Source organism: Mauremys mutica, chromosome 3 (assembly GCF_020497125.1).
Source record: "Mauremys mutica isolate MM-2020 ecotype Southern chromosome 3, ASM2049712v1, whole genome shotgun sequence".
NCBI classification, from domain to species: Eukaryota; Metazoa; Chordata; order Testudines; family Geoemydidae; genus Mauremys; species Mauremys mutica.
Window position 1 is genome coordinate 190,094,176 of NC_059074.1, and position 12,177 is coordinate 190,106,352.

At 43.3% G+C, this 12,177-nt stretch overlaps 1 protein-coding gene across 2 annotated transcripts in view; it reads left to right on the forward strand.

Moving 5' to 3' along the window:
* REL (REL proto-oncogene, NF-kB subunit) overlaps nt 1-9,466 on the forward strand; it is a 56,261-nt gene extending 46,795 nt beyond the window's left edge. For both annotated transcript variants that reach the window (XM_045008357.1, XM_045008356.1), the window contains exons 6-10: nt 3,602-3,706; nt 4,035-4,247; nt 4,563-4,637; nt 4,757-4,831; nt 6,448-9,466. In XM_045008357.1, the coding sequence (XP_044864292.1) occupies nt 3,602-3,706; nt 4,035-4,247; nt 4,563-4,637; nt 4,757-4,831; nt 6,448-7,280 (1,301 nt within the window). In that variant the 3' untranslated portion in view covers nt 7,281-9,466. The remainder of the gene's footprint in view (nt 1-3,601; nt 3,707-4,034; nt 4,248-4,562; nt 4,638-4,756; nt 4,832-6,447) is intronic.
* The last annotated feature ends 2,711 nt before the right edge of the window (nt 9,467-12,177 follow it).

Consider the following 12,177-nt stretch of genomic DNA (forward strand, 5'->3'; position numbering starts at 1 on the left):
TGGCCCCTCGGAACGGGTAGGTGTCTCATCCTCGGAGCGGAGACTATGCCGGACTGGGGAGGGTTGATGAACTCCCACTGGTGACTTCCCTTGGGATCGGGGACATGTCTCAGGTGGCGCACCCTGCACCGGAAGGGCGAGGATGTCATGCGCTGCCTGTGCTGCCTCTGGCATCAACGGCATTTTCACCACAGGAGAGGCTCGCGCGGATGGGACCAGACTACTCCGCTCAGCGCGAGTCGATGGTCTGGTTCCTGAGGGGGATCGTGGGCTGCCCAACTCAGGACCAGCTTCATCCCCGTCCTTCTCTTGGCACCGCTGAGTCTTCCCTTGCCTCTTGGCAGGGGAGTGGTGCCGACTGGTGGATAGAGCTTCGCTCCGCACCGATGATGCGGTGCCCGGTGCCGAGTCAGGTCGGCATGCTGGTGCTGGGGCCAATGCCAACTCCATTAGCAGGGCCCGGAGTCGGATATCTCTTTCACACTTTGTTCAAGGCTTGAACGATCTGCAGATTTTACTACGCTCACTTACATGAGTCTCGCCCAGACAGCGAAGACACAGAGTGTGGGTCGCTCCTGGGCATAGAACTGCGACAGGAGTTGCACGACTTGAAGCCTGGGGCACGGGGCATGCCCCGAGCCAAGCAACTAACTAGAGAAGCAATCTATGAAGAAGAGTTGTACTACTAAGGCTAGAAGCGCTACAGCAGAGCTGGAGCATGAAGTTCCGACTACCTTCACTGGTGGCAAGAAGGAACTGAGGGTGGGGGCAAGTGCGCAGCTCCCCTTATAGTGCGATATAGAGGTGCCACTCTAGAGGTCACAGCGGTGCTCCCCCAGTACGGGTACTGCTAAGGGAAAAAACTTCCGGCACCAGTGCACGTGGCGAGCACGCACACCTACTGTGGAATACACATGAGCAATCACTCAAAGAAGAACTGCAGGGACAGCTTTAGAGTTCCTGTGTGATGCAGTGCAAGTTATGTAAACCAGAATTTTCACATGGTGGTCACTGTGTGTTCCTCATTTTCTGAATACCCAACTTGAGACACCTGGGGTCTGATTTGCAGAAGTGCTGATCACTCTGAGCTGCAACTGAGGTCAATGGGAACTGTGCTACGTACATATAAAATGCTACATAATACCAAATTCTCTGAAAAATCAGGTACTAGGCCTCTCAAATTGGACACCCAGAATTATTGGGCATCTGTAATATGGGGCTAGTAATTATGCCTCACCTCACAGGGCTGTGAAGACAATTCCATTAATGTTAGTAAAGCACGAAGATATTACGCTGAGAGCGTCATGAGGAAATTAATAGTTCTGTACTATTATGTAGAGAAGGTTTTGAATAGTGTGCAGCGAGGCATGTGGTCACACACTGAATGATGAGAATGAAACAAAATATTGAAGAGCTGCTCATTCAGTGAGCACAATCTGTCCTGTGCACTGAATGAGTCAGAGAAAACCAGCACGTGATCACATATGTAAAGATTGTATCATAATGAATATGCACAAAGGGGCTGAATTATAGTTGCACATGCAGCCTTAACTAGGAGATTTCAGCTCCTTGACTTTGCAGCCTTAATGTTCTTTTAATTTAGGTTTTTGGGATGTAATCTATAAATGTATTGGACCTCCTTTTGCCCAGCATACTTATTGGATATATATGAATTATGATATTATTTATGAAGTATATCAATTTGAAACAGTATCATAATCTTCCACATTTGTTCATGAAAAGCTACTGTTAATATATTAACTCTGACTTGTGGTAGATTGAATAATTACTTTGGGCACTGAAGATTCCAAAGCTTTGCAGGTCTCCAGCATGACTCTGCTGCTCAGGACTAAACAGTTATGCTATCCTAATTGTATTATTTTGTAATGATAAACAGTGAGGCTACCAGAGGTAATCTTGCATAGGGCAGTTCGTGATCCAGTACCTCTGTGAGCACTGAAAGAATACCGGAGGCCTTCTGTGTCTGCACATCTTTAGCCAGATGCTGAAGTCAGTAGAAGTTGTGTGGTGGTTGTTTTTGAGCCCAGTCTGGCTCCTTGTATAGCATTACAGACAATAATATGCAATATTACCAAGATTTTCAGAATTTTCTATACTTAAGCGCCTAAATGAGGCCTTGATCCAGCAAAGCACCTAACCCATGCATAAATGTAACCATATGTACATATGTTGATTTTTTGGGATTGCTCGCATGCTTAGTTAAGCACATGCTTTAAAGTATTTTGTTGGACTGAGGCCTTGGTGGCCAGATTTCAGAAGTGCTGAACACCCAGAAATTCCTGTGGACCCTATTGGGGGCTGTTGGGTACTTTTTGAAATCTGGCCACCTGTTTAGATGCCTAAATCCAAAATTTGGAGTTTTAACTTTAGGATTCTGTTTTTGAAAATTGTGGCCATTCCCTCCAAATGTTAAAACCCTGTTAACTATTTATTAATAATTATTTTTATTAAATATTTCTATAGTGGTAGTGCCCAGCAATCCCAATCCTGACTGGGACCACATTGAGTAGATGCTATGTGAGTGTATAGGAAGACTCATTGACTCTCGCCCCACCCTCATTTGCCCATCTCTTTTAGGCCAAACTTAGCCTTTTTTTTTTGACCAAATATGTAAATAAGTAAAAATTATAATCTGCTGTGCTGAGGTGGGGGGAAGGGGAGGGTATCACTTTAACGAATTGCTGACCCAACCCTTTCCAGCAACTCCAGAGTGATGTGTAAGGGTAATTGACTAAACCCTTGCGTGTGAGTTCTATGGGTCAGAGTTGCTGTAACATTGAGTAACAACAGCTGGCTAAGTGGTGAAATATTTGCAACAGTAATGTGAGCTGGCTTTGGAATAAATATGGAAGATAAGTGGTTAAGAGTAGCAGCATTGGTGTTCGGTGCCCAAGACAGGAAAAGGCTACATGACCAGAGCCTTCATCTTTCTTGCCTTCATCACCAGCTTACTGATTTCATCTGGGTCTAGGAACATGCTTCCAAATTACCTTCATGTGGAGGGCATTTTGAATGCCAGGTGCGCACTGTCCCTGCCCCAGTTATTGCCTTGTTAGGTCAAGCAGGATGGAGACCTTAATTTCAGTTTATATGTACCAGAATTTCTCCTCTGCACTTTCATTCTGTGGCAGCCGCTAATGTTTTACAAAGCCTTACGTAGTGGAGAGGGCTAGATAGAGCACCCCCTCCAATACAGACTTTAATACCAAGCCCAGTACAGACGAGCATTCAAACTCACCCCTGCCATTCACATCCCTTCATGTTGATAACACTGCTGTTATACCTGCCCATCAGTCATCCCAGGGCACTTTCATAAAGCCCTCTCTTTTTTATTAGCCAAGATGGTCAGGGGCGCAACCCCAAGCTCTGGGTGTTCCTAAACATCAACTGCCAGAAGCTGGAACTGGATGACGTAGGATGGATCACTCAATACATTGCCTGCCTTGTTCATTCTCTCTGACATAATTGGCATTGGTCACTGTTGGAAGACCAGATACTGGGCTAGATGGACCATTGGTCTGACCCAGTGTGGCTGTTCATGTGTCCTTATGTCCTATTGCTATTTCCTGTTCATCTCTAGGAGCTCCTAACACAGCAGAGTTGAGAATCTGTCGTGTGAACAAGAATTGTGGAAGTGTAAAAGGAGGAGATGAAATATTTCTACTGTGTGACAAGGTTCAAAAAGGTAACTGTGATTAGTTTCTCTCCCTCTTTCCAGAATACATTTCAAAAGTATTCAGCTGCGGAGGCCAACATTTTCGAGCTTGGAGGCCTAAAGTTAGGCCCCTAAACCTTCACTTAAGCTCCTAAATAAGTGGCCTGATTTCAGAGTTGCTGAGCACCCTCAACTCCCATTGAACTCAATAGGTTATCAGCACCTCTGAAAATCAGGCTACTTAGGAGCCTACATAAGGACTTAAACGCCAACTTTAGGCCTGCACGTTTGAAAATGGCCATAGGTTTTAGTTTTTTCTCTCTGTACTAACTGGTACCTTCTTTTTCTGATGGACTAGATGATATAGAAGTCAGATTTGTCTTGAATGAGTGGGAAGCCAAAGGTAGTTTCTCACAAGCTGATGTACATCGCCAAGTCGCTATTGTATTCAAAACCCCACCATTTTACAAAGACATCACTGAACCAGTTACGGTAAAGATGCAGCTGCGAAGACCCTCTGACCAGGAAGTCAGTGAGTCGATGGATTTCAGATATCTACCAGATGAAAAAGGTACAGTTCCTACTAGGAGAATTCTTAAGAGTATGTCAGTGCTGTATTTTTATATGAGAGAACAACTTTGAATCAGTAAAAGTGTGTGTTTTAGTAACAGCACCCCAGCATTGTCCTTCTTTAGAATAATATTAGGGGTGGTGGGTTGTGATTTTTTTTGTATCAGCTCTTTAGATCACATATCTATGAGAACTACATTTGGGAAGACCCTTGCCATTATAAACAGAAGGCATACATAAGTTCTGGAAACTTTCTTTACAAAACACAGTGGAGAGCATCCTTATCACCAATACTCTTTTCTCCTTCCCCATGTAGATCCTTATGGTAATAAAGCAAAAAGACAAAGGCAAATATCAACATTGGCTTTTCAAAAGCTTATGCAGGAATATGGTAAGGAAAACATTTGGTAGTTTGCCACCACGTTCTTTTTTTTAATTTGGGCAAAGATTTTTTTTTTTTAAAGCAATCCTATTCTTAAATAACAGAGTTAATGTCTTTTTCCATCGCAGGTCCCAATGTGTCCGAGAGGCCCAAAGCAGCTCCATTCCGGTCTATCCCTGGCGACGGGAGGATAATTAAGAAAGGTAGATCTATCTGCATATGTCAATCCAGCATCAGTTTGAAACAAACGACGACTCTCTGATTTGCAGTGTCCATTTTCCATAGCAGAGAGTATGATGAGGGCCCTTAGCTTTTCCAAACACTGGGGGCTAGTTTTCAGTGGCCAGAGGCACTGGTGGGGTGACGTTTGCGTGTACAATTGCCACACATGCATATTCAGAGAAATCAAAAAGCCCTTTCGCTTTCTGATTCATGCATGCTGAGTTGCAATAACTTGACATGTAAATGCAGGTGCACAGCTGAGAACACACCTGGCCCTCCCTCTATCCATCGGGACTCTAGCACTTAAACTTCAAGGCAGTAGTATTACCTGAAGACACTTATTATTTGCACCTGCCCCTGTCTCCCCCAGTTCATTCATGGTCTCCCGAAGGGGCACAGTGAAATTATGACTGTCACCCTTATAAGGCGTATGCTGTAGTTTCTCCATCTTGAAAGTGCTGCTGTAGGCCTGCCCCTCAGGTGGATGAAAATACCCCATGTGAAGCTGTCTAAAAGAAATGGTTGGGGAAGATTTGTGGGGTCTTTTCCCCTCTCAGCAAGAGCACTGTCCCTTGGCAATGAGTCGTCTCTGGAGTCTGCCCCCTGCTGATAGTATGAGAGGCCAGTCCCTAATGCTCCCTCATGACAGGGAAGTTCACTGCAGGAGAGAGAAGCTCTTCAGTAGCAGGGGTAAGAGGGGAACAAACACCAGAGGTCTGCAATAGGCCCCACCCCCAAAGTCCATCACTGACGTGGGGCAGGAGCCCCTGACAGCCAGCAGGGAGAGAGCAAGCAAGCATGTACTGCCCCTTTTCAGTGAGAGGGAGGGGTAGGGGGCTGGTGCCAGGGAGAGCAGCAGGAGATTGGGTTGAAGGTAAAGTTGTTTGGACAAATACTAAGCAGTGAGTAAAGTTTTCCAAAGCACCTAAATGTCTTAGGAGTCCCATTGTCAAAGTGTTAGGCACCTAAATACCTTTGAGGATTTCGGCCTTGGGAGCCTAAGTCTCAAAGTCATTGGGACTTAGGTTCCCAACTTATTTAAGCCTTTTTGACAATCGTATCTGTTATCTCTGCTTATCTCTGAGCTTTCAGACGTTTGGTTCTTTTCAGTGAAGTTTAACTTTAAATTTCCAGGCTTTCCGCACCATTTGCTTAAATATTCGCCAGTACAAGTCTGTGGATTGGAGCTGGAGGCTTGCTCCCAGATGCAGAATAGACATGCCCTAAAATATTGAGAGTACTTACTATATAGCCTCAAAGCCAGCCATATTTTTATTGTAAGCTTCTCTAGCTTCCATGTTTCAAGTAAAGAGAAGGGTGATGTGTACAGCCAGTCTAACTGCAGGTTGGACATTTAGGGTTTGTCCTGCAAGGTGCTAAGCACTGCGGCCTGATCCAGCAAAGCACTTAAGTAGGTGCTTAACTGCAAGCCCATGAATCATCCCACTGATGTCAATAGGATTGCACGTGTGCTTAAAGTTAAGCCTGTGCTTAGTGCTTTTGATGTACGACTTTGGCAGGCTTGACTATTTGAATTGCCTGCCATGTTTTTCACTCTTATAATTTCCATGCATTAAGAACTGTTTCCTTTTCACAGAACCAAATATGTTTTCTCAAACTGCGATTATGCCGCTGCAGAGAACTCCTGTAAGCACCAGTCAAATTCCGTCTTATTACTCCCCACCCACATGCAATTCAAATCCAATCCCACATCAGCCTACGAATGTGCAGGCCGTGGGACCGGTTAAGCATGATGAAGCTCTTTCTTCATGTTGGCATTCCCTGTGCTCCACTTCATCAGGCAACACAGTTAATACACACCCACAGAACAGTTTTGTGATGGATGCACTTCACCCTAACCCACAGAGCAGCAGTTCTCTCTCAGCTCTTCATGAAAATGTTCTGCACTGGACTGATCAGAAGGATATAAACTACTATCGAGATTTCATCAGCACAAATGGTATAGGAGCATCAGCAATGTCACAGCAAGACATGCAGAATGTCTCTGATAGCAGCATCATGCATCAGGCTCACACCATAAACGTCACAGCACCCAGCATTGTTAACATGGAGACTGATGACATGGGATGCATGAGCATGAACGTAGAAAAGGCATCATTTAATCAAGTTTTAAACCCAAATGATCACAGGAGGCAAATCCATCAGGCTCCTTCTACCAGTACATCTCTAGCAGCTTCTTGTAGCTCATCTTTTAGTTCACAGTCCAACGCATTTCATTCAGCTGCTTACGGTTTCCTAGACCCTCAAGTTATGAACGAATCAGGGTCACTCAGCAATCTTATTCAGAATAATCAAAATAGTGCTTCCGAGAGCCAGTACTATACAGATGGGGGGACCCAAGGTGAAGAGGAGCTTTTGAGCGCCTTTGGAGTCAATTTCGAGGGTCTATTTCAGGTCTTCAACCCCTGAGTCTCTGTTTTGCTGTCAGTCTGAAAACCAATTTCTCTAATGGCCAGAGACAGACAATTTATATGTAGTCGAATATTAATACTCATAGTTATGCTGTGGGAGCCTAACTTTTCCTCTCGGAATGTTTGTCAGTGCAACTTATTATGCACGTTTCAGACTATAATTAGGGCGGCTGATCAAAGGTTGATGCCACATTAAAGGTGACATTAGGGAACAGGGTTTGGGAATTTGTACATCAAAATAACCCCATATAATTTTTTTTACATTGTTGGAAAGGGGTAGTGCTAAGTGCTAAAGACCTCCTGCGCTCAGCAGAAGCTCGCTCATGGAAACAGGTATCTTCAGAGGGGCTACGTTTATATAATTTAAGGGAAAGAAGTAGTTGGAAACGAAAACAGTTGTTGCTCCTTACAAAATTAATATAAATTTGCTAAATAACAAACCAGACAAATCCAGGAATTGTCCTGCTGGTGCACAGCAGTGGCCCATTTAGTCCTCTTAATATTTTCTTCTCACCTGATAGCGCTATCTCAACATTTTTTATATACACGTTTTTATTGCTAAACTTAGCTTATGCACTGATTTTTTTTCACATTTATATGTTCACTCTATTTGCTTAGAAAGCAAATTTATTATTAAAAATGGTAATGACTATGTCATTGTTAGATCTATTTAAAAATATTAGAATGTTCCCTGGAGTTCTTAACTAGTGCAGCTATGGTATGACATGAGTTATTGAACAAAGAACCAAAACCATTTTGCACTGTTCTCTTGGTATTTTTTTTATTGTAATGTACTGGATGCTTTATGAATGGTAGCATGGGATTGGTACTGTAAGGAATATACTTTTTTGAGTTGCATGTGTTTATTTTGAACTACATAAAATATATTGGGTCAGATCCTCTTACATACACTTCCTTTCTGGTGACTTTGGGCCAACCTAAAACAGCTGAAAGTCCCCTTGCATAGAAGAATCCTGGGCGACATAAACCTCTGTACCACCTACTTCCGGCTCCTGGCATCATAGGGGGAAGGAGAAGGTGTGGCCAAAACATGCTGTGCGCTGGGCATCCAGAGTCATTCCACTCAGTGCTAATTAGGATCCCCCTCTGCACCCTGAATCAGGGGCTATGCCCTGCCCCCTTAGCTCCATAGGTTGTCAAGCATAACTCAAGCACATGCGAGGATCTATTTCTGTATTGTGTGGGGGTTTGGGGTTTTCTTGTTTTTGTTTTTATACCAACAAGTTCTCTAATCAGATTCATTCACTTTTTTAAGCTATTTAAATAGTCTTATCCACTGACAAAGGCATCACTAAACTTTTAAAAACTTGTATAAGTCTAATTACTGTCTGGCAGTCTGACTCCCAGATGCAAAAATAAATAAATCTGATTCAGAGCAATAATTTGAAGGACGTAGTTCAGTGGTTTTCAACCTGTGGTCTGCGGACCTGCAAACTATGTCTAAGGGCTGGTCTTCACTATGGGGAGATCAACGTTGCTGCAGTCGATGCAGCAGGGGTTGATTTAGCGGGTCTAGTAACCCAGGCACGCCACCTCTCTGAGAAGAGTAAGGGAAGTCGACCAGAGAGCGTCTCCCATTAATGCAGCTCAGTGAAGATCAAAGCTATGTCGACTCCAGCTTTGTTATTCACGTAGCTGGAGTAGTGTAACTTAGGTCAACTTACCCCGGTAGTGAAGACAAGCCCTAAGATTTCCAAAGGGGACCGCACCTCTATTTGAAATTTTTTAGGGGTCCCACAAATGAAAAAAGGTTGAAAACCACTGGTGTAGGTGATTATGCACCTCCAGTCGTAATGCTCAATACAGGGCAGGTCTGTGTATGTAGTTCTGCAGATATTTTTAAACTGTATTTATGCAGCTGGAGCATGGACAGGTGCTTCCTATAAATCTAATATGAGAGGAGCTGCAATGTGCTAGCCTTCAGCATTTTTGTAATAGCTTTAAAATAAATGAAAGGGATCAAACAGCATTTTTTCATGTGATTTGTAGGTGTAATAACCAAACAGAGCATGACTGAGGAAATATAGAGATCAGAATAAAGCTTGAAATATCTGTTCAATCAGTTTCTTTAAAGTTCTCAATTAACATTTTAGTAATAATTTTATTTCAAAAATTCTTGGGTACAATTTTGTTTTATTGTGTACAATTAAATATTTTCATTCACCTCTGTGTTTTCCTTTTTGGCTCCAAGATAAGCTGGCTTTGTGTTTATACTTCATCCCTGTAGACAATTCAAGAACATTGGAGGGGGGGGGGGGGGAATCTGATCCTAACAGTTATTCAGCCCCTCCAACACTCCTTAACTTAAATGAGGCTACTCATGAGAGGCCCTGAAAGCTTAAATCAGCTCGAGAGACGCTGCTTTTGTTTTGTTCATATTAGGAAATTTGTTTTTAAGGCATTTTCCACAGCTACTGAGTATCGTTGGCTAGTGGGAAGCCTAAAGTGACTTGTACACGAAGAGCATCTCTACATAGTTTTTGCATTGATTGCCTAAATTAGTAGAAAAACAAATTTAGTTAAATCAGCACACCTCCCTAGTGGATAGGCAGTTACACTGGTGTAAAAGTGTTTATTGGTATAGCTACAAATATGAATACCTTTACTAAACCTACCAGTTTAGTTAGATCCATGCAAAAACTCTGTGTAGGCCTAATGCCTACTTTCTGAAAAATGACTAGTGATATTTTGGGAGGGGCTCAGTTTTTGGGTGTCTCGGACACTTTCAAGAAGCCTGAGTTTCAGAGGGCAGCTGCACAGCTATTGTTTGAAATGTAAGTCCAGGGGACCTTTTCCTTAGAGTAGTGAATAGTAGGGGATTGATGTTCTCTAGATTTACCACATCACCCACTCTAGCTATTTTAACATACCTTTTTCTTCTGCATTATGGGAGTTGATCCTGCAAATCCTATTCCCACACTAAGTCCTGTTGAGTTAAATGAAACATCACTCAAGTTTAAGGATGCTCAATACTGGGTTTAATATCAGTTTTCTTATTGGCTGCCCTAGTTCCTATGACCTTTGAGGGACAACAGTGCCATTAGATTCTGAATAGAATAGGAAATCTATTTTCCACATAGCACAGACCCAATTCTAAACAGCTATGTGTTTTGTTAGGAAAGATAAATTTAGGACAGATGGAGGAATGAGTAGTTTTAGTAATGCCTAGAGTTCCTTCCGAGTCAATATTAATAACTTTTTATATACACTAAGCTGTCTGGCTTTGGGCTGAAATGTTGCAATGTATGAAAACTTTTTTTTTAATCGTTTGCATAGTTCTGATCTGATAAGTTTCTATAATAGACTAAATCCTGCTCCCTTTGTTCACACAAGCCATCACTCTTTCAGGTAGCGTCACTGAATTAAGGTAAAGGTGAGTAAATTTTGCCCTGATGTTATTTTTAAATTAAAAGTATAATTTTAGTTCCAGTTCTGCAATGTAAATTAGAAACACACACACAGACTGAAGGAGAGAAGGGTTTATTTTCTTCTTAAACCTGCAGATTTTAACAAAGTTGCAAAACAAATTACATTAGCTTTTCAGAATTTTCTTTATTTTATGTGATCACTTTCACTACACAGCCAATGAACATAATCGGATGGTTACATGTATAGGCACCTTAGCTACCAGCTTAGTTTCATGTGCATTATACCCAGAGGTGAAAGTAAGCCGTACCAGTAAGAAGGTGGCCGCTGGTACGCAGCTGACTGTGTGGGAAGGGGCAGCTGCCCCAGGGCCTGGCGATTTAAAAAGGGTCTAGGGTTCCAGTCGCTGGCGTGGGAGCTCCAGGGTCCAGCAGCAATTTAAAGGGTGCGGGGCTGCTGGCTGCCACTGGTGTGGTAGCGGCAACTGGGAGCCTGGGGCCCTTTAAATTGCTGCCGGAGCCATGGCTGGTGTGGGCTGGGCTGGGCAGCGCTGAAAGGCTGACTAGGGAAGTCTGGCCCTGGCCTCAGTCCCAGCCCTTCCAGGGGCCCAGAGTCCCCCTCCCCCACCTTGCCTAGGACCCTGGCCGCCCTGCGTACTGGTAAGTCCGTTAAGTTACTTTCACCCTTGATTATACCCCAATGCAGATGTATTAAGGAAAGCCTGTCTTGATTCAGGATCTTTGGGAGCTCTGCAGATGCACTGGAGGGAGATTAGACCCTGTATTTTAAAATAGCCCTTACAATCTCATCATCCATCTATACTCTAGCTCTCAACTCCCATAGCTCAAGCTATATTAGAGGAATATTGGAGATAATGGTGACCAGAGTGTTTTTCTGTACTAAGACAGCATTAGCAGATTGATCTCTCTTTCTGTTTTGCCTTGTAACAGACAGGAGGGGCTGTTGTGTGATATCTGCTGTCTATTCCTGCTGATTTTTCCCTATAGATTTTGGAATTTAGAAATCATTATCTAGTTCACTTCAATAGGTTCTTTCAAGAAATCAAGACAATTACACTGGGTTTCTCTTTTGTGAATTCAATTTCTTATGTTTTCTATTATTCATGTTGCTTCCTTTCTTAGGCCTGGTCTACACTACGCGTTTGTACCGAATTTAGCAGCGTTAAACCGATTTAACGCTGCACCCGTCCACACAACGAAGCCCTTTATATCGATATAAAGGGCTCTTAAAACCGATTTCTGTACTCCTCCCCGACGAGGGGAGTAGCGCTGAAATCGGTATTGCCATGTCGGATTAGGGTTAGTGTGGCCACAATTCGACTGTATTGGCCTCCAGGAGCTATCCCACAGTGCACCATTGTGACTGCTCTGGACAGCAATCTGGAGTCAGATGCACTGGCCAGGTAGACAGGAAAAGCCCCGCAAACTTTTGAATTTCATTTCCTGTTTGCCCAGCTTGGTGAGCTGATGAGCACAGGTGACCACGCA